We start from the raw sequence: 27,231 nt of genomic DNA on the forward strand, positions 1-27,231 counted from the left end.
ATGTAAGTCCCCCTGGGAAACTACAATGTATGCAGGACACAAGGAGCGAACACGTACACAGTGATGTGAAGCGTTCGCCCATGCAGAGACGCTCTTAATGCTTGTTCCGCTACGTATTTTCGGAAGCGATTCGCATTTCGTTTTAACGGAGCACATTTCTTTTGTTTTTCTTTGTCAGTGGTGCTCAGAAAGATTTCGTTATAACGAAAATTTCGTTATAACCGTGTTTGTTATAAGCGAATTTTGTACCATAGACTTCAATGGCGATAATTTTGGGACCAGAAGTTTTACTTCGTTATAACGAAATTTCGTTATAACCATGTTCGTTATAACGGGAGTCCACTGTATAGCAAAAAATTAAAGAGCTTTCTACACAAGTGGAAGAAATTAAGGATAAATGAGGAGGGGATTCTCTACAGAGATGCAAGAAAATGGCTGCAACTTGTTCTCCCAGAGAAATCCCAAGAGTTTGTCCTCAAGCAGCTCCATGGTGAGATTGGCCATCAAAGAGCAGAGAAAGTCACTGCTCCAGCAAGGGACATCAAAAGAATTCATAGGGAATGCAGCTTGAATGCCATCAGAATCTTTCAGTTGCTGCTCAAATGTGCCTCGATGCAGTCAATAACTCCAAAGTGGCTCTTGAATGAGTCTGAACATAATTTGGAACACTGCTGAATTGCATGAAAATATGGCCAGCTGCCGCTGGAGCATCAGCCGACATTAACTTACCGGTACTTACAGATGTAGTACCTGGTCAATATCACGTCATGCCGCCAAGGATAAAAGGAGTGAAGATTAAGAACTCCACCACTGGCCACTGCCATGGACAGGGCCAGGTAGCTGCTGCCCAAGAAGCCTGTGAAGAGCCAGCTTCTATTCCTGAAGATGCCCCAGCAACTTCAAAGTCTGAAGCTGGGTCCACTGCCCCTCCCCCTGCTTCCAAGATAGATATACTGTACAGTAGTGGCCGAGGTACATCATCCCGCAGCACAGTCATCCTCTGACAGTGATTAGCTTGAGGCAAATTAGAATGAGAAACTTTGATTTTGAAATGCCTGCATTTCCAATTCATTTCAAGTTTCTCATTCTAATTTGCTTGGGCCTCTATGTTGACGATCTGTATCTCCTTTCATATGGGAAATGCATGGAAAATGAACACATTTCAAAATCAAGAAAAAATTAACCCATATCTGATGAAAAAGTGTTGGGTGTAACATTCCAATGTCAACACTTAATCATATCACTCCAACCATAGACTCTCTCCTGGTCAAAACTCTTATTGCTTTATACTATAAACTGTCATCATCAGTATTGTTGGTATTGAGGGGGAAAAAATCTGAATGTCGTCCTTGCGTTGTTAGTTATCAAAGTAAAACTACCTGTTGACTTGTCAGCTTACACAAAGATATTTCATAAGAAATAAACTAATGTATGCAATAAAATCAAGACTTTCGAATTAAATTGAGTTTTAAAGGCAATTTGATGACTCCAATGCCAGGTTTGCTGTACATAGGCCTACTCAGTGGCAGATCCAGAGGGGGGCGCATGACCGGGCGTGCCCCCTCATTATTTTTTGTTAAAACAAAAGAAATAATAAGAAAAAAAAGGGGGAATGCGTGCGCCCCCCTTTAATTTTTTAACGGTGCCTCCCCTTTACGGAATTCCTGGATCCGCCCCTGATACCGTACACAATTTTCAGTAAGTACAGTGCACACTATTTATAGCATTACATGTGTATACGGTTAATACCACCAGAGCGATACAAAAATGTAGTTAGGAATATTGATTTATTACATTGTGTTGAATACAAACATCTTAAACTGAAGGCAATTTCTGTGGTTTTAGACCAGTATTACCGCTATGTGCACAGTTACGCAAGCAAATACAGCATATGGGATACAATTACATATGTACCTCCTGTGAAACAAAGGCACAAGTTTTAGCCTGATGAGATTCGTACTTTGTTTAAGTGAGGATAAGTTCGGTACCTGACATTGTCTTAATTGTAGAGATGAAACCAAATCTGATACATGTAATTAAAACCTTGGCATACTCATGAACTGACTTCACCCAGTGGTCACTGACTTCACGGTCACTGACATCAAGTTAAGTCCATTAAGACATGGAGGTTCTGTTACCAGCAACTTTAGGCTTTTGTGTAAAGGGAAGGCCTTTGACAACAAAGAAACCGTACCAAGCAGCATTGACTCTATGATCAAAATTGCAAACAGATTATATATATAACTTGCCCTCACAACCACTGCTAACTGATGTTACATCATACTTATAGTGAAGTGTATCAAATTGCTTTCAAGTTCACCAAGAAAAATCAATCCATACAGTTGCATTTAGTGGTGATTTGATAAAGTGATACTCAAGTAAGCTGAACAATATGAAAGATAATTCATTGCATGAGATATTACAGACATAAAGAAAGCAAACATCATGAAGCATTGTTCAACAGTAACTGTAAAAAGGTTCTGTAATTAGTGTATCCTAATAGAGTATGCCTGCGTATATACATTGTAGAAGCAGTACTACACCCATTTGAATGACCTGCGGCCATTAACAAAGGGATCGAAAAACAAAGCTACTATGAATGTACCACACACAGTACACCTGCTCAGTTCAGGAACCAAAAATGCCTCAAAGATGGGCGGCATTTGGCTGCTTAAACACACGAGAGGACAAAATTTTCTAACACAGATACGATTTGCATTCTATCTGTATCATTTTAGTAGCTAGAACTTAAGTTTTACTGATATACATGTAATCTGAGGTAGAGTATGCATGTTTACATGGTGGGATCTCGACTCACATTGTACAATGAAATAAATACACTGTACAATTTAATCAACTTTATTTGATCTATAGTGTATGTAGTTTGCCTAGTTTTTACATAAAAATTACCATCTTTGTTAAAAAAAAAACCCAACATTTGGTGCTTTAAGCATTGTAAAGTTGTATATGCCTTCACCCTCATAAAGCATTTTTCTCAAAGTATGATTTCAGTTTTTGAATCTGCATTCTCATCTTGTAAAAATGCTCACAGGTAATAACTATGAAACTTGCCACAAAGAGACTATACAGAAGGAATTTATTATTCCTGATTACAAAAACTTGTGTGACCTCCCCATAATAAATCAATAATTTCACAACACACATGCCAGTAATGGAAATGACCTGAAGGTATCATGTCGCATCAACTTAACTGCAAACACCAGAAATTAGCCGTGTGCAATGAATATCCCTGAATTTGAGTGCATCAGTAGTACACTGAGGCTAGTTTCAGTGCATCAACACCAAGACCTCACAATTATACCTCCCGATTCTCGGGTCTCTTGTCCACTTCAGTCTTGTTAAAGTTATGTCTGTACCTGTTCTTTCGTTTCTTCTTTGGAATCTCTCCCACCCCTTCTTGCATGTAACCTGGGGATGGAAGTACAAGTAAGTAAATAATTCAATTCATTATTTCCAAATAGTAAAAAAAACAAACAAACACACAAATGAAATTTAAAAATCTGAGGCTTAAGGCCCCGTCACACTACAGCGTATAAATCAGCGAATGCCTAGCGGATGGGCAAAATTTGGCAAAGTCCAGATACGCTCAAATCCGCTCGAATTCGCAAGCAAAATGTGGCTTTCGAACGTTCGCCTAACGAAGGATAAGCATATGCTAACCGTGTTGCGAGCGGATAAAGTAACGAATGAAAGCGAATGCGTACAGTCCATCCAACGGATGCTGAGCGGACAAAGCGAATGAGCAGCGAATGCCCAACATATGCAGAGCGATACTGCGGCGATCACGTGACGGATCTCGGCTGACTCACACTTCACCAAATCATTTTGAGCAGTGACAGTGTCAAGTAATGTGGTGACTGTGAAAATGGCCCCCAAAAGAAGGAAGCAGAAGTCACCAACAAGTATAGTACTCCTGATGTCACTACCCTCGACAGTCCTCAAGATTCCCCTATTAAAGTGCACTTCCTTCTGATGACCACGTTGACGCATAATGTTGGTAGTCCAACATCCTCAATTACGTCTGGTGCCTCCAACTGGAGTCGAACTTTCACAATTCCCATCGAAATTCCATGCAGAGATTCCCATTTACTACAGGTTGACTTTTATAGCAGCGGTTTACAATAATGTTCTCGATACAAGCACTGCAAGGGCGGTTATTATATATATTTATTACTTAATGCCAGAATACGTATAATGTAATGTCATGTAGGGGTGTACCATAGTGGATAAGACTCCCGATTCCCGAACCGAGGACCCGGGTTCGAATACCGCCCAGTGCTTACATCCTTGGGCAAGATTTTTTACCTACGATATCCTTCTCGACCCAGGTGTAAATGGGTACCCGGCAAAGCTAGGGTAATAATAATAGCAGGGCCCTCTGGTAGAGCAGTGGCAACACTGAAGAGGCTACAGGCTGGGTAAATAAGACCCTTTTCTTATTATTGTTATTATTATTATTATGTGTGCTATGAATATCTATTTGTTTTTTCCTACTTCGTTTAATATTAACAGGTGTTGCTGTTCAGATTTGGTGGGCGAATTAGGACGAACGGCGGACGAATAAGAAACGAACGCAGAGCGACCAAAACTTTCGATCAGCGGATGCTAAGCGAACACAGAGCGGATTGTCATTCCGTTCGTCATCCGCTCAAGATTTTGGACATGTCCAAAATCAAAATTTGGCTCCGGCGGATCTCTGCGAATCTCTGCGAACAGCTAGCGGATACAGCGAACGTCAAGCGAGTCACGAACGACGAGCAACGGATGTGAGTGTATCTCCAAATTTTCGGATCCGCTGGGCATTCGTTGGCTTGATCCGCTCTAGTGTGACGGGGGCTTTACATCGTGTAAAATACAGGGATATATAAAAAATGGAGGAATCAATAAGCCTATAGACCTTTTACAGGCTGATCCCTGTCAGATACGAGTCACTAACAATTGTAAACAAAAAATGGTATGCCTAACATGCAGACATTGTTAAGAGAAGAGGTAGGGATAAATATTTGTAGCTGATATATTTACAAGTCAATATTCCTGAACTTTTATTCTCATTAAATTTCTTTAAGATCCATCTCAAATCTGAATTAATTCATTAATATGTCAATTTCTTCCTCTTTTTCTGTCATGTTTGTGTAATTTCTCTTTGGTAGTGTGTTGGATGTCACACAAATTAACAAAATTCAATTTCAGTGTTCTCCCAGCACCATGTTATATGATTTATGCAATGAAAAAATGTAGGTACATGTATCATTCTCATTACCTATGAGCATTATGTAAACCTGAAGCGAATATGTACAGAATCTTCTGCGAAGACACAAAGATGTTCCTAACTGCTGTTTTAAGAGTACATCACACTCACACACATCATCATACCTCTCTCCATGCATGTGGGTGTATCTGGGAAGTCAATGGACCAGTAGTGCTGTGGGGTGTTAGGTGGACTGTAGTGGCCACGGTGACGGGAACAGGTCTTCATCCTCTCAGCAAGTTCTTCGTCCGATAAAACAAGATTTCCATAGTACTGTTATGGACAGTAAAAAGAATAAAAAGCAAACTCTGGTTAAATTTTCAAAAGGCCCTTTTCAAAAGGTCATTTTTGGCTTATGCTGTTTCTAGTCTCTTTATATCCTTTGTTGATTTTTTTTTTTCAAATCCTTTTACATCACAAAAGAGATATACAATACAACAGTGCAGCAATGCACTGCTGTTAGATAATTTGTTCCAAGTTGGTTTAAATCTAATGATGCGTTTTACAGAAGATGTGATACATGTACAACGTATCAATAAGATGGAAGGTGGACAAAGAACTCCAGTGATAGCTGAAGTTCCAGGCAGGATTAAAATTGCATTTGAAAAGGTAATAGGGAATTAGCAGTGTCTTTCAGGTGTCAGATGGAAGGATTGTTTATGTTTTTAAACAGAAGTGCTATATGGTTCAAAGTTTTGCTAGCTCACAAGGAGTGTGAATTTTTTAGGGCAGAGATTTTACAGTGTTTGTGATAGGGCTACAGGACTGCCGTATTGCCTTCACCATGATGCAGTCCTTATCAATACAAGTTGACAGGCTGACTATTCAACTAGTAACCAATTGTACCAATACTTAAACCTCTTGAGGACAAGTCCCGAGTATACTCGGACAAGCCTCTGTGGGAAATGCATGTTGTAGTAATATCAAACCGTCCTCAATGGGTTAATTTACTCTCAGGTCATGCACTAATACACACCCACACCCACACTCGTGCAACACACAAACAGTATGCTCTTCCTGCTGTAAAGTCCTCATTGTCTCTATCATCAGTATGTACGAAACAGAAGCTTCTGACCTGTCATCAAGAATATCTTAATTTCCAATCACTGAACTGGAAGGTAGTCTGAGCTATGACTTGTAACTTCTTTTCTCTTTCTCTCTCTTTTTTATGATTTGCATGCCATCTCCTAGTGAAAGTATGGTAGCTTGTACAGGAGGAAAGCATCCTTTTTAAATTGATTTGATTGTGATAACAAAGCACACAATGCTGAGAGTGCATATCCATGCAGGTCCTAACACATAAACTTGACTGACACTTTTATGGTTGGAAAAAACAAACAAACATACAAACCAGAAAACAGAAAAGATGTGGAAGGGAGAGACAGAGATACTGACAATGACTGAGATAGATGAAGATACCTGGTAGATCACGTAATCAAAACTCAGGCCCGGTGATACAGTGCAATTAACTCTGTGAAAAGGGGTGTAAGCTTTTGAATTCTTATTGGTCATCGAAGTACTGTGCAGAGCAAAGGACAAAAAATCTTGAAAGTTCACCTCCTCATATCTCTCTTTATTTTACCACCAAATCCCTTGAAACTCCACATATGTATCTAATATGAATATCATCCTTCATCTGAATTTGGGGCAAAAATGCTGATGTATCTTTCGATATATTTGTATTTTTCTGTTTGAGTCAATTGTGGGAAAGGGTTACGATTATTTCCTGACACAACTCTGCTACAGCATGAATATGCACTTGATTAACATATTACTAGTCTGTACGCTTGTATACCCCAGACTCACTACCTGCGAAGTTTCCCGTTTGTGCAATTAGCAGTTAGGTTAAAATCAGAGCAAATAGACAACATAATTGTAGAGAAAATACTGGACATGCACAACTACATAGATCATCCTCCTGCGCATGCGTTCTCTACTGGTCAGCGCACGCTTTAATAGCCAATCAGCGGTGTCAGGTTCGGTGCATGGCGACAGGCTTTGGTTTCGGTCCGCAGGGTGGTGAGTGGGTGAGAGATGAACCCTGCAATGTGCTTCAACTGTTTCATGCAGCATGAAAACTGATACATTTGACTGTGTAACACTTACGCTATGGATTTTACGTGGGTCACAAATGACAGCGGTCTAGGTTTTTACCAGACATAACCATGCGACAATATTACAGAAAAGATATTTGGAACACAGTATGGACATACTACCACAGGTCATATACCGAAGTTTCATTTTGGGGCAATATAGAAAAATGTGAAAAATTAACACTTTTTCAGAGACCAAAATCTATTTTTTGGAGGCTAAGTTTTGACATTATTTTCACAGGTTTATCCTCAATAAGACCCAAAATAACTAACATTGCCAGTTAGAGAATAGTTTCTCTGTCAACTTGCTGTATAGATTTTATCATTTCATGGCTTCTGAGGCAAGATATTGCAATTGTCCTGCAACACTTCCCCAGCTGTTTTGCATAAACACGCTGTTTACTTTATGCAAATTTAATAAGGCAGCGAGGTCAAAAGCTTTTTGTGAGTTAATTGCACCATATCGCCTCGCCTGAACTAGGAAGAGAAGAGACAGACAGATGGGGGAAACAAAACAAAAAGTACATATGAACAAAGAAAAATGAAGACATACATGTAGAGAAATACATGTCATCAATTTCAAGCCTATCATCCAATACACATGAAAATAAATGCCAAGTATCTGAGTGTGTCAAAAAGTAAAAAAAAAAAAAAAAAAGACATGAAGAGCCAGACATAAGAAGCATAGAATGGGAACAAACTGACAGTATTACATACATTGTGTATAATTCTATCAGTGAGCAGGATTTTCACTACATACATGTAGGGTGAAACAAGAGGGATTGGGGAGGTAGGGAAGCTAGAACTCGAGACGTAGATAGCTGTAGATCAGGTAGAAAGGGAAAGGTACACATATGGATATGAATAATGTACTCAGTAATTAAGATATTTAACAAGCAAAGAAGATGAATAGGTGAACCCACAAGAAACTAAAAAGGTCCTATCTATGGAATGACATACAGCTTGTAAAATGATGACTTACTGCAGCACACTCCTTGCAGTCAAAGCCTTTCAGTTTCTGTCTTTCATGCCTCTTTCTTACCACATCCTTAAACTTGTAGGGTAGTGCCTCCTTCTTCACTGGAACACTGAGGGGAAAACAAGCACATGGGCTGGTGTTATGGAGAAGGGATACTGAATACTTGCACATAAAGGCCACCAATTTGAGATAAACTGTTCAACTTTGGTATGATCCTGACTGATTCTTGTTTCTTGTTTCAACACTGTTTCATTCTGAAGTAACCATGAGTAGCTTTACCACTGGAAGAAAGAAGCTAAGCTCACCTGTCAAAGTCTGTCAGGCGGCTACTTGGTTCACAGTGACTTCCATCAGTCTGATTCTCTGGATCAGCTCCAGGCAGTATTTCCTCAGCATCAATGAATCCTACAGTGCCCTTTGACGACTGAACTTTTTCCTTCTTTTCCTCCTCATCATCTTGGCAATTTTCTCTCCTGTCTGCCTTGCCTGAATCTGATGCCTCATCTTCAAACATGTCTGCAAAGCTGTCATTGACAAACTCCAGATTCTCATTATCATTTTGTTCATGAACAGTTCTGTGTCTGTATGATGCAGTCTCCCTTGGACTCTCTGATTGGTCCTCTTCATCATTATTGTCTTCCAGAAAGCTGGATCTAACAGCAGGGTTAATACTGCCATTAGAGGCACACATCATCAGGTCCACACTACTGTCTCTCTGCTCTTCATCTATTCCAGACACACATATACCTTGTTCATAGTAGTCATGCCTTGCCTCCTTGCTTATTGTTGATTCCTTGTGTAATGATGCTAATTGTCCCCTGTTGTCATGATGGTCACTGCTAAGATTATAACTCTTGGGTAAAAGAGGCATTTTAAATGTATCATCTCTCTTAATGTGAAAATTTTCTTCCTGACATATTTCATCTGTAACCATGACATTTTGAGCTGTCTTTTGGTGGCGCACATCACGCATTGCATCTGTACAGAAATGTCCAGTGTGCTTGGGCTGCACACCACTTGCTTTGCTTGTGACTTGCTTGAAAGTTGTAGCTGACAGTGTTGTCTGAACCAAGGGTCTCACTTTGTTAGATGTCTGATACATAGAACTCACAGATGGTCTACCATTATCATTCCTGTACTTTGATGCTGGGGCTACCTGAAGTTTTGATGGCCTATGAAGCCTACTTTCTAGGCGATCACCAGGATTCTTATCTCTGGAATTTCCACCCCTTCTGGCTTCTTTACTTGCTTTAGCACCAAGATGAGATGCAGGCAGTTTACCAGCTGGAGATGTCTCAAGACAATTATCACTTTTTACATCCATATGCATTCTTTTCCTCTTGCGTAAGCTTCCATCTGCACATGCTTCCCTCTCTGAATCGATGGGTCGCTTCCTATGCCCTGTCATTGTAACCTTTGCAATGGAGACACTGTTGGTATCATCCTGCTTCTGTTTCATGTAATGTCCGTCACTTTTAGCGCTTGAGATGATTTCATGATCTGCTGGTGGCTGGAGAAGCAGAAAGGATGTTTCAGAATGTCCACTCTCATAACATCCAGGACTTGTCACTGGGCTTCTATGAAGCTCTGCTGAATCATCATTCTCAGTACTACTTTCTGCTGGACCATTTTCCTTCTGGTAATCATCCATCCAAGAATCCCCTGGATGTGGTGACAGCTTGTTCTGGTGTTTCTCCTTGTTTTTTATTGATCCATTCAAAGACGATTCTGCTTGCATAGATGAAGCTTGGGTAATGTGACATTGTTCTTGTGCTTCTGCATTACTTGAAGTGAACTTCCTACCCTCAGTGCCATAAAATGTTGGAGACATTTGAGTTGTTGAGTAATCAACAGAGAGCTGAGACTCTGACTGGGGTATCTTCACCTTGCTGCCACACCTCTTTCCCAAATGTGGCGAAGCCTCACTCTTACAGAATGTGTCTTTCTGCATGTTGTTCTTACATGAAACAGGTACCACTGGGGTTGACGAGTCAAGGGGTAGCAGGTGGTGCTCGTGTTCTTGAAAGTGGTGATCTTCGTCAGGAAGGTCAGGACAATCTGTAGGCAATGTCTCTGGGACACAGATGACTCTCTCGAGCATTGAATGTTTGTTACTCCTTGCTCTTCTAAATGTCCCCATTTCATCATTCCCTGCAACAGCACTGGCATTGTGCAGGATTAAACTGGAGTTTAACCCATTCCCTTCTACTTCACAATCACTACTGTTATCACTCGTTTTACCAGTGTTTGCATGATCTTCAGGTATGAATTCTGTGTCTGGAACAAATATGCAATCACTGGAATCCGATTCCATTGCTCGGCCCTGCCCTGATGAACCTCCTCTGTCAATTCTTTTAGTTGCATCTTCTTTTTCATCCCTAGAAGTCTGTCTTCCATTTCCCAGCAAAATACCTGAAGAGGATGGACTCCTCTTCTCCAGGGGCACTTCTTGGTAGCGTACCTTTTTCTTCTGTTTGTTGGTGGAGAGTTTGCTGACTTTCCTTTCTATCCGGTCTGACACGGTATCATTCTGACAAGAGTCTGGAACACATAAAATCTTCCAAGTTTAAGCAGAAATCAACAAAATTGATGAACAAGATAATCCAATTTCTCATCAAACAGTATTGTCATCATGCATCAATTATTCCAGAATGTCAATAAGAAGATTTATTTAATACACACTGATATTTTAGGTGTACAAATTGATTCAGTATCCACCAATTATTAAAAAAAAAAAGAGAGAAGTGTCTGCTAATTTACTTTCATCAATGTAATATTTTCATCTATCAAAATTGATTCTACTCCTGAAGGAAGATAAATGTAATAGATGGCAAAATGAGATGGAGAAAATGGCTATCAATTTAGCGTATTTACTGCCCTACATATTTCAGAGAGGCAAGATGGTGTAAGTGACTACCATGGCACTGTACAGGTGTCACCTACAGCTACATTCATGTGCCATATATACAGCTGCTTTTGATTTTGGTTGCAATATATGTCTCAGCATGCCTCTGAAGTCTGATATTCTCTTTTTGAAATGTTAAAAAACTAGACATTCTTCAGTTACATACATAAATTGTAGTTGCCCCCACATAATCGAGCACTGGATATGATGTAGGAACATGGTTGTAATGGGGCAATATCAGGTAACACTTCCAAGGCACATTATTTTCATCACATTTAATTGGATGAGACAATGGTTAAAGCCAAAACATAGTACTTGGTGGGACCTTAACATTCATCTCATCCCATTTGGAATTTTCTTGCTATTTATGGGATAGATCTACCAAGAAACTAGTCTGGTTGGCATGATTTGCCAGGTTATCAAGTTGTTTGTAGTATTTTGAGATCAAAGAGTGTGATTTTAATAATAGAAGTTGGTATACCAACCTCCCCTGCACCCTCCCCTGTTCAGTAGTGGGTGTGTAGACTGCTGTTAGTTCATGATGATCAATTCTTGTCCAAGCAATAGTATTGAATCGTTATGCAGAACAAACTGCAAGCAATTCACTTTCACGAGCATTGGATGCTGCTATGGCCCGATATATTGTAATCGATGTTATCACTGTAAAACATGCTGTAGCAACCACGATTGGGTAAGTTCTGAAACCCTGGTACTTCCAGTGAACCTTTTTGGTTTTAAATAGTAGTATTTCACATTTTTCATCATTACCCAATGGTTATCATGTTATTATGGTGTTCTTTCACACATTTCTTATACAGAAGTGTACAGATGGCTAATGATGAAAATGCAAAATATTGCTCAAAAAGGTATGCCAGAAGTAGTGCAATCTCAGAGCATTCCCACTCGCGGGATGGTTTATATTCGATAACATCAATTACAATATATTACTGACCATTGCAGTAGCAGCACCCATTGGGCGAGAGTGAATCGCATTCACAACTTGTTACCTGCATGCGATTCAGTATTATAGCTAGGGCATGTTTCAATCATCAAGTATTGGTAATGTTCATCCTACCCACTATTGAACAGGGAGGGCGCTGCAGGAATAAATGTCTGGTACACCAACTTTTATTATTTCAAACTCATGATCCAAAAATACTAAAAAACCAACTCATCATCCAGTCAAATCACGTCAGCAAGACAAGTTTCTTGGTGAACCCTTCAAATATTGTAAGGAAATTCCAAATGATGGAAGATGCATTCAGAGCCCTTCTGAGAACTATGTTTTAGCATTAAATGGGATCTTTTTTTTCCCTCATCAAATATTCACACAGAATAACCACTTTGTATGAAATGAAGATTTATCAAAAGAGAAACGTACCTAAGTCCAAATAAGACAAAGTACAGCCAAGGGTATTAAATGCCTCTTCTCAACTGCTAGGTTTATAATAACTGATAAGATATTGATTATGAAAATGCAGATAATTATTGATGTCTCTGATCAACAATATCTATACTTACAAAAATGTCTCACATAGGAAGTTAATGACTGCTGTATATCATTAGTATTGCTATTAAAGTCTTGTTAACTCAAAACAATAGCTGACTAGAAACTATGTCACATGTTAAAATGTAGCTTGTAATCTGCAGTATGACATCTGGTCTGCTATTTTCAACATATCCTTGGACATCAAACACATATACACAATCCATCAATGTTATATACCTACCAGTAGGATCACAAAAGAATGAAAAGAGATAACTTTACCAGTTGCCCCTTCTTGTGGTGGGTATCTGGGAATGGACTCCTCCATTTGGCAGGTATTCAGTCTGAAGGAAAAGGAGAAACCAAAGTCTGTAAAGATATACTGTGCACATGCCTAAACTGCTGGGGCTTTTCATACACACACACACACATGTGCACACACACACTTTTTTTTTTTTATATTCTTTATTTGAGTTTCATTCAATATCAAATCCATATTAACAATAAAATCAATATGTCCACCAACAAAAAAAAGGAGCTGTATTGTTCTTTCTTGTGCTGCTAAATCATTTTTCAAACATACAGTACGATATATTTGGGTCTTTTTACCAAATCATACACTGTTTTTATAAGAGAAATGACATGAAATTCTGCATAATTCTCAGAAAAAGCTATTTTGATCAGCCTAATCAAGCCAATCGAAATGTGCCTTATCACTCACACACCCAATAAGAAATTTGTGTTTTCTCTTTTTTTTTTTTTGGGCAGAGCACACGCTATATACATAAATATATCAGATAAAGTATAACTCTTAAAAGGGAAAAAAATTCTTGATCAACTTGATCAGATTGCTCAATATCCACTTCATTACCTAAATTCTCTTAAACTCTCTTGAGAATACAGCATTTCCTGAAACGTATCATAAAAAAAGCATTCTTTACTTAACCGAACAAAACTCATCATTTTTTTTTTTATCTAACCTATCAACCTACCCCTGACCATACATCTGACGTGGGGGAAGAAAGATTAGATGAGTAAACTACTGCAGGATATATGATTTTTTACTCAATTCTGGCGAAAAATTAGGCTTGCACAGCAAATACAAGCAATGTATACAAGCTGTAGCTTGGTAGCCTACAAATGTAGATGAAGGAACGCATCACAAAAGACTATAAATGTATTAGAAACTTGGATGGCAAAACATCAACCACCATACCAAGTTTGAATGAAATTCTGGGGTTGAGTATCAACCAAGTTATTGCAAATTGCTATGTGTTCATCTGTTAAGAACATTTGTACCTGTAAAGGATAGATTAGTGAGAGCAGCTGCTGTTAAAAAAAAGAAGGAACTAGAAATGTCGCTATGGTGACTGGTATGCCTCTGCCAATATCTCTGGTACATCTTCACAATGTGAGACAACAGTTTCACATAATTGGCAAAAAACTGAAATAACGTCACAAATGTGCCGCGTGTTTACTCTCCTTGAACTAGGTTTCATTTGGGTGGATGGCTACATTGTTTATGAGAGCAATATTCAAGAATTTCAGCATTTTCACTTGACCTATGCCCTTTGACTCCATGGCCCACAATTCTTCAAATAATCACTACCTGGTAACACCCATTTTCATGACAGTACTTTGAGCTATTTTTAAAATATGGGAAAAAATTGTGATATTTCAACATTTTCACTTGACCTTTGACCCAAAGTCCAAAACCTTTCCCTATGGAATCATAGTGCAGTAATGTACATATATATACCTACCTAGTTTGATTAAGTTTGTGCATTGAGTACTGTAATCTCCAATGTATGGAGAAGAAATTTTTTGTGTAGTTTGAGCATTAAATAGAATTTCAGCATTTTAACCTGACTTGTGACTTTTGACCTTAGAATTTTTAAGAGAATCACTGTCAGGCAAGATATGCACTAGGTACTAAGTTTCATTAACACCCTGAGCCATTTCTGAGATGTGGAGAAAAAAGTTAAATTTTAGCATTTTCACTTGACCTTTGACCCCAAGACCCACAATTCTCCTGGAGACTCTTCATCTTGTAATACATGTATACACAAACTTTAATGAAAAGAAAAAAAAAACACCTTCAGGCATTGCAGAGATATGGGGAAATAGTGAAATTGACCATGACCATTGACCTTTAGCATGAGCAAGTGCACCCAAAGTTGATAGGCACAACTTTTTCACAAATACTTACATATGCCAAGTTTCATTAGGATATCTCAAGTGGTTTTTAGGTTACATTGTACGGACAGACAGAAGGATGGAAGCAATGATGGAAGGATGGACGGACAGATGGACAGACGGACAACCCAAAAGCATAATGCCTCCATCAACACTTCATGGTGAAGCCATAAAAAAGGTGACCCTGCATCACTAAAAACACAAAAAGGTATCTAAAGATGCAAAAATGTAAAATTTTGAAAGAGGAGATCCTCAGTTTCAAAAGACAGAGACCCATCTTAAACCATCAAACTTGGATCGGAGAAACCTGAGACGGGAATATCATGGTGCAGCAGATCTGTATTGCCTTTCTACCCCAGACTACTCTGTGCAAGTTGAATCCAATGGGAAAGGAGAATAACATGCTCAACTTATATTTGGTAAAAATGCATGGTGTAACAAACATATACACTTTTCATATTTTAATCTTGGAATTTACTTCGACTCAAGCAGAAATTTGACCTCCAACTCTGACTTACAAATGTAAATTTTATACATTATTAGATCTATTGTTCACAATGGCAGAAGTTTATTTTATTTATAATTTTTAAGAGTCTGAGGGATTTGCTCGAGGTTCCAAATGTCATATGTTGTGTGTCTCTGCCCTGGAGGGGAGTCCAAACAATCCAAAAAATGTAGATGCTAATGGAAGTATTCATTCCCTTAAATGTTTACTGGTGCCAACATATGGAGTGTATTAAAGCAGATGAAAACCTAATGATACTGGTGGAAATTGTAAAATCCAAACTTTGGAGATGGGTTAACAGGCCTGCCAACTTCTAATGACAGCCTTGAATGAGAGGAAACACCCAAATGTTTTAACTGTCAATGCTAATGCCCCTTAACCAACTACAGAAGACTTTACAATTTCTTGAAACTTTGTACAGGACCCATCACATTCATATTGGCAATGGGATAAATCTCCTTGACATTGTCTGTATTTTTTTTTTCTGCTTGCATTTGGCATTTTGTAACACTCAAAATTTACCAGAACCTGTGAGTGGACTTGGCTTTGTGTGAAGGCATCAAGGAAAAATGTGACAGTCACTACTGCCAATGGAAGGTACCACAGGCCATGACAACCTCTAGCTGTTGGCAAATTTGAGGCCAGAGTGTGTCTCTTTAATACTGTACCTTGCTGCCCGGAGCTGTGCAATTTTAGCTCGTAGCATCTGGTTCTCCCTCTTGTACTGCCGGCATCTGCTTTTCTCCTTCAAGGCCACTTGTGCATTCCTTTCCACAGAATGATTTGTAAATAAACAAGAAAAAAAAAATACAAACAAACAATAATCAGCATGGCTTAAAGATTATAGCTAATCTTTAATAATCTTATTCCTTACAAACCAAACTTATTCATTTGAAAGAAATAAAACACTTTTACTCTGCATCTATACACTGTTCAGTATGTTAAAAAGAAACAATTACAATTGGACTTTCTGCAACCATAACTTTTAAAAGAGTGAATCAGTCCAAATTCAATTTCAAGGTGTGAATTTATAATTTATTGCATCCCCTACATCTTACAGAAAACCCATCCAATTTGCTTCAGTGGTCAAAGAGAAATGATTATCTTTTTAGAGCATGTCAGGAATCTCTTCCTTCCAAGTTTTGTCCATTGTGTTCACAGTTCCACAGTTTCACAGTTCCAAGAGCATCCAAGTGCTGAACTTGGAAGAAACAGACCCACTACATGCTTTACATGGATCCACAATTCTCTGTGACCACTTAACCATATTGAATGGGTCTTTCTGTAAAATGTAGGTAAGAAATTATAGTTTCATTCCCTGAAATATAATTCCAACTGTTTAATAATTTTGAAAGTTATCAATGTGAAAATCTGATTGATTTTTTTGTGTGTGTGTGTGGGTGCATAAGCCTAGGCAGACAGAAGAGAGCACAGTGCTGTTATTTCACAACCCTCAACTACCATTACACATCCAGCTTGCAAAATACAGTCATCCTAGCCTAAGTCGAATCTAAAGGGACAGGAGAAAATCCTTTAACTTACAATGTACACAAATTTTGACATACACAGTAGGATTAACACATGATTATATCCATTCAATCATGGAACTGAGTAGCTCCATGATTCAGGGTAGAATTTTTCTTTGACTTACAGCTGTAGTTAATAGTGCCATTCACAGCATTGCAAGTGAAATCTTGCAAAGTTAGACATTTTGCGAAGTTTTGTTGAAAGTTGCTATTAAAGCAACTTAACAACACCCCCCAAAAAAAAACTTCAGAAAATTTGAAAGCCATTTTATGCCATGATTTGTAAATGTGAATGCTCATCGCTGAAAAATTGTGAAGTTTGTCACATGATTTTTACACACTTTCTGTTCACTTCTCAAAACTCTCTCAGGTTACACCTCACTTCTGATGAAGGACAGTCAATCTTCAAGTATCTTAGTTATTCTAGATCTCTTGCTCGGTCATTTTCATTCCACTTCTTTCTCTTATACTATAGTTTGATTCTCCTCCACTTACTGTATCTCTTGCTTGCAACCCAACGGTCCTTCTCAGGACCACCTTACTATTTTACAGTTGCTTTACAGGTTTATTTCTCAGTGCTTTCTCCCCCTCAGGACTACACTTAAACTTTATATTCTCTCCCATTCCCTATTTTCCACAAGAACCTTTTCAGGACTGAACTTTTATTTTCTCTCTCCCACACAGCAATCCTTCAAGGATCCACTCAACCCTCTCTCCTTCACTTTCTGAGCTGTCATTGTTTTTCTTTTCTTTCTCTTACTCTATAGTCTCAATGATTTCTGAACCTTTTACTTGATTTTCAAGTGCCACTATTTGCCTTTCTTACACTCTCCCTATGTTGCTTCCTTCCTCAACTCTCCGCTTCTATAGGCTCTTCTTCTGCCAAGCAATGGTTCCTGCAAGGACTACATGCACATGATGTTACCACAAACCTCTTTCCCTATATATGTAAAAATATATTATTGTAACAAATTGTTCAAAGAATTGACATACAAAACTCACTCATTAGCATTAGTTGACGTGGTCTCCCAGGCTTGCCACAGCTCCTTTACCTCTGACTTCAGACTTTCAAATACTGGGAAAAAAAAAGATGGGCAATTTTATTTACTACTTAACCCGCTGAAGACTGGCTAATTTTGCTACAACACACATTTCCCATAGATACTTGCCCGAGTATACTCGGGACTCGTCCTCAATGGGTTAAGGTATCAACACTACTGGATAAAGTCTCCCATTGATCTGTATGCTAATGAAATCTGAAATCTCCCACTGATCTGTATGCTAATGAAATCTGAAATCTCCCACTGATCTGTATGGTTATGAAACACAATACGGTTAAAAAAACCAGTATCCTTCACATCAGATTACTGTTATGTAAAATTGTCTACAGTAAAATAGGGTTTTAGTTAGAGGTAAAGATAATTGTTTGTCTCGCGAAGAAATCGTAGGCAAGATGTTGCTGTTCGACGTTTCGCTCGCTACTGCTGAGCTTTGTCAGGTACAAATTCCTCATCGAAGTCCTTGCCCTGCTCGCAGGATGGACAGATTACACTCTGCACAATTCCACTAACTTCGCTGAATTCATCAGCACCCAAAATGATACAGTCAGGGGAATTAATGCTATCCTTTGATGTGACATCACTGTTCACAAATGTCCCAATTCAAGGTGCTTACAATGTTGCACACAAATGGCTCATGACAGACCAGGATCTATCGTCCAGAACCCGCCTCAATCCAAAAAAGATCACAGAGCTTCTTAGCTTCATTCTAAGATCTACCTACTCTCTGTACAACGGAAACTTCTTCTAACAGATAGAGGGTGCTACCATGGGCAGTCCAGCGTCTGCTGTAATCGCCAATATACATGGAGACATTTGAGGAGCAAGTGTTGGATGAATGCCCCACGGAGATTGCACCAAGGAAGCAATCTCTTGATGACACCTTCATCATTATCAACAGGGAGCACGCTGTTGACCTTATCCACTTCATGAATGGAAGAGAGCCTTCAATCAAGTTCACTTCAAAATGTGAAATGGAGTATTGGAAGGAAGTCTTGCGTTAAACAACGCCCGAGTACATAGGGTAACAGGTGGGAGCTAAACACCACATTATGCAGAAAACCTACTCACATGGATCAATACCTGGCTTTCGGCTCGCAAACAAGGAGTGGTGAGATGCCTCTACGGTCGAGCCAACAAGGTCATCACTCAAACCTCAGGCACCTCAGCAAGAAACGTCAACAGTGTTCAGCATAGTTGGCCAATGGCTACCCCAGGTGCTTTGTCAACAAGGCCCAACTAGCTAGAAGTCAAAGTGAACAGGATAAGGATGAGTACAAGTCTACAATTGTCCATCCCTATGCAGACTCAATCACTCCAATACGTAGACCCCGTTTGGAGAAACACAGCATCCGTGCCATCTACAAGGCCGACACCACCATCAGGAACCATTTGGTTAGAGCTAAAGACCCGTTACCACCCTGCAGAAAGGATGTCAGAGTAGTCTACTGAATCCCATGCAGAGATTGTGACAAGAGCTACATTCGGAGAGATCAGCAGGCCTGTTGGAGAAAGGATATTGAAACACAGACAGGACATAACAAACCACAGAACAGATTTGCTGTACCTAGCAGAGCATGCATGGAATGCCCAACATCATCCTAACTGGGCGGGCGTGGAATGCAAAGACACAGCAAAACACTGGTACACCAGAATAGTGAAGGAAGCCATCCATATACAACTCAATCAATACAACATCAACACAGATGTTGGCATTGAGTTCCCCGAGTCATGGATGCACTGTATTTGCATTCACCATTACAATTAAGGGACGTTCACCCACCATCACCAACAGTGTGGCAGACATCTAAAATGAGATCCCACCTTTGATGTCCGCAAAGGAGCTGCTAAACCGAATCAGCAGATGCAGGATGGCACACTGCTGGGCCTGTACCAGGAGATGGCGTGCTGTCAACTACTTGTAGGTCCACATACACTTTGGTGCATGCACCACCATGTTTCATTGTACCTGATGAACCTCAGCGTTAGCGAGGGAAACGTTGTATATCTTACAGTCTACGATCTCTTTGCAAGACAAACAGTTGGGTCATAGCATTCATGGCAATGGTCACTGTCTTCAAAGGGGTTTAGTTGCATGATTATTGACCAAAGACAGACTTATATATTTTGGTGTATGATACACCATGTATTAACCCATGGAAATAACTGTGAGATGGTGATATCATCATCCCAGCTACAATGTACTAAGCATGTACTGTATACTATGGTCGTGGTAAATACATCCAGTGGCGGATCCAGGCGGGGGCACATTGGGTGTGCGCCCCCTCTCTGTTTTTTGTTAAAACAAAAGAAATAAATTTAGAAAAAAAATGGGGGTGGGGTGCGTGCACCCCCCCCCCCTTTAATTTTGTAAAGGCACCCCCTCTTTACGGAATTCCTGGATCCATCTCTGACAGCAGTGTACAATGTACATCTATCACTGCTTAAGAGAAAATATGTGAAACACTAAAATCCCATATTACTTTCTTGTCTGACTTTGATGAAGCTTCTCCCAATCCTGTAAGATTTACTTCTAATGAAAGCCAACTTGAACAAAATGTATTTGCATTAATATCAAATGTTTATCAGTGCAGCAATTGATATGCCTCTCATTAAATGAAACCAACAAGCAATATTACATCCTACAAAAATGATATTTCAGCACGGCTGCAAACATCTTATCCCCACATCTGTGGGGATAATGGTTTGTGTGATAGTATCAACAGATCATTGACTGACAAGTAACAAACCATATAATCTTGAAATAGACAAAACAGAAACAAGTGAGATTGGCCTGCATGTACGTAGTGTACAGTACATGAGGTATGTCATTTAAGATGCAGGCTTCTCTCTTTGCAACACAGTTGATGATACACACACAAGCTTTGCATAGCAAGCACTTACGCTTTATTCCTTTTTGCAGATTTTCCTCAAGATGCTGCAGATGGCAGATGATATTAAAATCCTTTGGAATTTTCCGTCCTTCCATCCTTCTGTCACACTTGATCTACACAAGTAGCACCGGTACAAGAGTGTTGGTTTCCTACAAGTGCAATAAAAAAAAAAAAAAAAAATTGACTTGAAACAATCAGTCCTTTTTACATGTACATAAACTGTCCACGATCAGTGACTCATGATATGTTAGTGTTACTATGCAAACATGATATAATTACATGTAGAAGAAAATACTTCAACACATATTGCATGATGCTGAATTGTTATCTTCAAGTCCACCCTCATATACAGGTCATGTGGATTGAAGAATGCAGTGCATTAAGTAGAACACATCCGTATCAGGAAAATTGGACAATCCGGTCAAAAGTTATGAAAGTATCTGCGCAGTCACTGCTGAATGAGAAGACTACTACAGACAGTGCATGATGTCACATGTGTAGAATGATACAAAGAAAATACAAAGAAAATTTCATAAAATTTTATTTTGTGAAAAAAGTACACTTTTCCTTGACTTGTCACTGACGTATGTTAAAGGGGCCCTGAAATCCACTATGCATGTTGATTTGTGTTGATTTATGATACCCTCAACATCACTTTTGTGGTGAAACGAATAGATCTATCTAGAAACATTCCATATATTTTTAACAATTTTTTCTTCCATTTTTCTTCAGATTACTTGGGAACGCCCACAAAAAATCCTTCCAAACCAAATTCTCGAAATGACCTCATCTGTCAATAGGCATTTTCACATCAGCCCGATAAAAATCCAAGCTCAAAATATTTTCCGTGATTGCGAATTAGAGCGCTAGACATATTTCATTTCTTATTCACATCAGCCCGAATAGGGCCGGGGGGTAGCCCGAACAGTTAAAAATTTTAAAATAGCTAATTCGACAGCTGAGTATGTGCAAACAGCATCAGTAATGTGTGTGCCCTCTCAAAAATTCCTCATGATTTGTGTGCAGTTTGCCTCGGTCGATCAGGTCACACACGCTAGGCATGATGGGATTCATCGCGCTAATTTCTCGAGTCGTTTTCACATCATCAAATAGCGCGCTACCAGGTATGGTAGGGGTCCAACCCACCGGCCGGGTCCATAACGACCGACCGCGCATTATAATGGCATTGCGCGTACAGAAAGAAAATGTACGCATGGGACTACGCGCAACGGTGTTCGATTCTTCACTGGGCTACGCTACCGAGTAAAATGTGGCGAAAACAACTAAGTATTCCCTCTAAATTACCGAAATTTAGCAAAAACGAATAGACCTAAGGTTTATCGTGTAACTACATATAACTAGGCCTACCTTTGCTGACTCGTTGTTAGATGTAGAGTATCCTTCCGTAATAAATTTGACGATTTTGACCGCAAAATTGTCACCGCCGCTTGTACGATCGTGCACGCACACACGTTACACATATATCACATGACATAAACATTTTGTCGCCCGCTACGACCGTACGAGTTGATGCAGAAACGAGAAATGAATGTGAAAAAACAAACCGACTCATCTAATTTATTTCAATTACGATGAAAAGTTTCCTAATGAAAAATCAAGTCAAATTCATCAAACAGTCCTTCAAAAGTAATATCGAAGGATTCAAAATATATTCAAATGTTATTGGGGGAAAAATTATGACTAGAAAAAAACAGCAGCTTGTCGAAAAAACGCGTTTAAGTACGCTTTATACGTATTGTCAATAGAGGGCGGGGTGGTCGGTCGATATGAGCCCGGCAACTGAGTGCGGAAAAAATGACACCCCACGCGTTCGAAGCCGCCATCTAGAGCGCGTACCTCAGATCGCATTTTCAGTGCGCGCTTGTGAATCCGGAGTATTTTCTCCACACGTGAGTAAAATTTCAGGCAAATTGTGAGATTTTTCACGTTTCTATTGATAGAAAAACGTTAGGTGTCCGATATTATGAACACCCAACCATACTTCTAACACGGTTAGATATCTATCCCGCTATTTCAGAAATTTCCCGAGTTGGACTCGAGAAATTTCCTCGATCAGAGCGATACAACTAGCGCGTTAATTTGTGTTCACATTATCAAATAGCGCGCTATTTCGCTATCGGGAAAATTTCCCAAGTCAGAAAATAGCGCGCTATAGATCTAGACCTATGTCGAAACATCGGGCTGATGTAAAAAAAATGATAGATGATCCCACTGCTGAATTACTGAAATGTTTAACAAAAGACATTGGAGATGGAATGCACCTTCCCCTCGACTCAGCATAACTTGCATGTTCCCTCGCCATGTCTTTTGTTAGTCACATTAATATCACAGAAACATGCACGTTTAGTTATCTAGTTAGGCCTAATCGCTAATGTCAATGAAAGGCGTGCAAGAACCATGCATACCGTAGTCCGACACGTAGCCATTCGCGTGTGTGGTGGTTAATTATTCAAACGTAGGGCCTACAAATGTACCGGTATTCGTTTCACGGGAGTTTGGTCACAGAATGCCGTAGCCGTCTTGCTTGCACATACTAGTAATCCACATTCTTGAGTTGACGCCGATGATGCTGTGACGTGTTGCAGATGTATGCGTACCAACAACTTGACGGGAGAGGAAAAAGTTTTTTCCCAATAATCAGGGATCAGTGTGTTGTTGTGTTTTTCCCCCACAAACTCAAGCTTCCCTTCACCCGCACCGACCGGCACCGGCCGTAATGAGCAGAGCTCTCTATCCGGAACGAATCACATAAACTGTGGAACGAATGCGTAGATAGCGCGGTCGATCATCTACATGTACGTATGCGCGTATTACTTAGTAATCGACAGGCAGTCAAAATCCCCGCGCGATAATTGATACATCCGCCCTCTATATAGAGGGATGATTTTGACCTCTAGAGGGATGATTTTGACCAGTTAATGTAGGTTTCATGCATAGAGCTGTAAGTAAATACAGTTCTATGGTTTCATGCTCGTACACTTCCGGACTCCCATTACTTCCTTTCTATCTTTGAATGTAGGCCTCTTCCAAAGGCCTCTTCTCAGTCTGCGTCTCAAACGAATAGATTGGTCTCACTCGTACCTAAGAACATAGTACAATATAGTTAAACCTGCCTTATCGACCACCTGATGTATACGGCCTCCGAGAGACATCAGGGGCCGCGGAACGTTTTTCAGTGTGTGTGTGTGTGTGTGTTGGGGGGGGGGGGTGCCCCCCCCCCCCCACGGTGAGAACTTTTGGCATTTTGATGTCAGTGGTGCAATTTGATGCATATTTTTGCGTGGTTTGTCGACTTGAAACGGCCCCACATGTTTAAGGTAGCAGGATATTTTGATGTGGATTATTATTGAACAATTTGCCTATAGAGTGGTACCATTTAAACAAAAAAAAAAAAAAATTGATGACTTTCATGAACGCTGTCTGTTGCGCAATCAAACAGAAAAGGCATGCACACGAGGGTGTACATAAGGGATATTTCTCCTTCCACACGAAGGTGATTTTACATTCTCAGACCTGAAATTCAGCGATGTGGTGCAAACTTTTGGTGCAATACTTGGATTTTTTTTCTAGCTCCCCCCCCCCCAGAAAAAAAATAATGGAAATAATCAGGGCTTTTTTTTTTTCCTCAGGGAAGTGTTAATAGCAAAATCACGGCATTTATAACTCTTATTCCGCGTGTGCATCATTCTGTGTGTATGTACACAGTCTAATGAGGTAGGGGGGGGGGGGAGGGTGTTGGAGGGGGATGCCCCCTCCCGCTCGAACGAGCTTTTGCGTTTTTAAGATTGAAATAAAGTGATCTGAAGCACGGGCTTTCTGTGGGAAATTCGGAAATTGTCATTCCCCAAAATGTACTAAGTCTATGAAAGAGGGGACCAATCAATGGGAGGGTGGCAAGATACCCCTCCCATATTTGAGGGAGTTTTTTTTTTTTTTTTTTCATTTATAAAACTGAAATTCAACGATCTGGCGCACACTTCTGTTGGAATATTATCTGGAAATTTGTCAATCAGAGAAGTGCAAGTCTGTGAAAGGAGACATAGCAGGATGATGTGGGAGGGGATAAGCCCTATATTCTCCCTCCTACATGAGGAAGATTCTGTATTTTCTTATTGCAGTTAAACGTTTTGGTGCACACATTGTGGCATATATTTGGAAAATAAAGTGTAGCCATAGTCTACTTGTATGCACAGGGCGCGGAGGAGGGGGGATGGGGCAAACAGGGAGAAGCATGGGAGAGTGCTACTCCCACCCTTCCCGTACGAGGGAACTTTTACCTTTTTAAAGTTGAAATTGAGATATCTCGTATACGCATATTAATATTTTGATTGAATATCTGTGAAATTATCAAAAAAAAAATAATCGGGGGAACTGAGAGAGGAAAGGGTGATTAAAAGGGTATATTCCCCTTGTACATGATGGAACTATTGATTTTCGCGGCCCCTGTCTATAGCGGCCGTCTTCTTCGTCTCCCTTGGGTGGCCGCTGTAATTATATACATTGTAGACACAGTGTGACCAGCGAAAAACATATAGGATTATGCTTGAAGCGGCCTAAAATCACGATAAATTGCCATGATAAATTATGTCACATTATGTCAACCAATTATTGTGGTGCCTCATCAGCTGACATGCAAAAAAAAATAATAATTATAAATAAATGAATATATAAAAAGGTCCTAGCACTTTTTTCTTCTTTTTTTTTTTTTGCTACGAATTATGGTGCCTAATCGGCTGACAAGCAAAAAAAAAAAAAAAAAAAAAAAAAAAATAGAAATCAAATTGCATTGTGGTGTTCCATAAGATGACAAGCAAAAAACGCAAAAATATGACTTTTTATTGTTAATTTCGTCCAAAAATCAGTTCACAAACTAACAAACCAACCAACCAACCAACCAAAAAAAAAAAAATAAATAAATAAAAAAAAATAAAAGAGGTAATACCACAGTACATAACGATACTGAAACGCCTGGAGATTTCCTTTCTGTAGCAGTTATGCTAGAATTATGCTAGAAACGACCAATATTATGCCTAAGCATAATGCTAGGTGCTGAAAATCTATCATTGTGCCAACTCTGGCAACGCTGAGGGTTTGACTGTATATATCTCTATAAGAAATGGTCCCACCAATGAGCTCCCCTTGATCTCACACCTGTAAACAGGAACGTTTTGTTTTGTTCTGTTTAGTGTTGGTCAGTGTTCTTTTTAGGGGGGTTTGGACGGGGGGGGGGGGGGGGGTCAGAGGTCAACGAAATCAATGGTACACACTCTTAAAACATCCGGGTCAGAACTGACCCGGAAAGGGTCCGTTGGGGTCACACCCCGTTCGGGGTCTGATAAAATATTATGACCCATTCAGAGTCATGAATTGGGTCAGGGTGACCCCATTCCGGGTCTTCGTGACCAAATTCCAAGTCATTTTTGACTCGGAACGGGGTGTGACCCCAACTGACCCAGTTCCGGGTCAGTTTTGATCCGGATTTTTTTCAGAGTGCATTTATTACTCCCCTCCCCCCGAAAGAGTGGAACCTTCCGAACCAGTGGCGTAACTACGGGGGGGCATGGGGGGCACGTGCCCCCCCCCCCCCCCCAATCCGCTGGTAAAAAAAAAAAAAAAAAAAAGGAAAAAAGAAAAAAAAAACCCTATCAAAATGGTAATTCAAGGGTTAAGTAAACTGCTTTTGAAATCGACATGAAAGGATGATCAAGAAAAAAGATATTTTTCTAAGATTTCTTTTAACCGTATAATTAAAGAGGTATTATAGTGAAACATTGTTCAAAAAGCCCGGAGACGACAAAAGATTGTGATTCAGTGTGATTCCTGGTTGGCATTTTGAATACAAGCATGGATGTGCGCAGTGTACTCAGAACATCGGAATGGTAAAAAGAGTCGCTGCAATGTTGCGCAATGATGTTTGATAGGTTGTACACATTAAGCTTGATCATTGATTTTGCAGTGTTGCTTTACATACTAGTCTATATTAAAATGCCTTGCATTGCCAATAATAAGACTTGACCTTGGCTATTTCCTAACTTTTCCATCTATATGAAACACACACACTCACAAACACCAGATGCTCTATATAAAGTGCAGATTTTGGACATCCTTCTCCCGCTTGGTCACTTCGACGCTCCCTCGCTGGTCATACCTCCCCCAATCATAAACATAAACCGACACCCTTGACTACCAGTGGCGGATCCAGGGGGCGCACCGGGCGCCCCCTCCCTCCAAAGCGAAAAAAATATATATGTAGCTACAATTTGGACTGTAAAATGTCAAAATTTTCAAGCTCGCTCGCT

At 39.7% G+C, this 27,231-nt stretch overlaps 1 protein-coding gene across 1 annotated transcript; it reads right to left on the minus strand.

Annotated features, from left to right (window-relative positions):
- Positions 1–2,500: 2,500 nt before the first annotated feature.
- LOC140239595 (uncharacterized) lies at positions 2,501–21,013 on the minus strand. The gene is made up of 8 exons (XM_072319426.1): positions 20,922–21,013; positions 17,962–18,034; positions 16,102–16,200; positions 13,015–13,076; positions 8,647–10,882; positions 8,345–8,450; positions 5,395–5,542; positions 2,501–3,429 (listed from the first exon to the last, which is right to left on the minus strand). The coding sequence occupies exons 1-8, from the start codon at positions 21,004–21,006 to the stop codon at positions 3,317–3,319; spliced, it is 2,922 nt and encodes a 973-aa protein (XP_072175527.1). The 5' UTR covers positions 21,007–21,013; the 3' UTR covers positions 2,501–3,316.
- Positions 21,014–27,231: the final 6,218 nt, after the last annotated feature.

The sequence above is a fragment of the Diadema setosum genome, chromosome 16, assembly GCF_964275005.1.
Source record: "Diadema setosum chromosome 16, eeDiaSeto1, whole genome shotgun sequence".
NCBI lineage: Eukaryota > Metazoa > Echinodermata > Echinoidea > Diadematoida > Diadematidae > Diadema > Diadema setosum.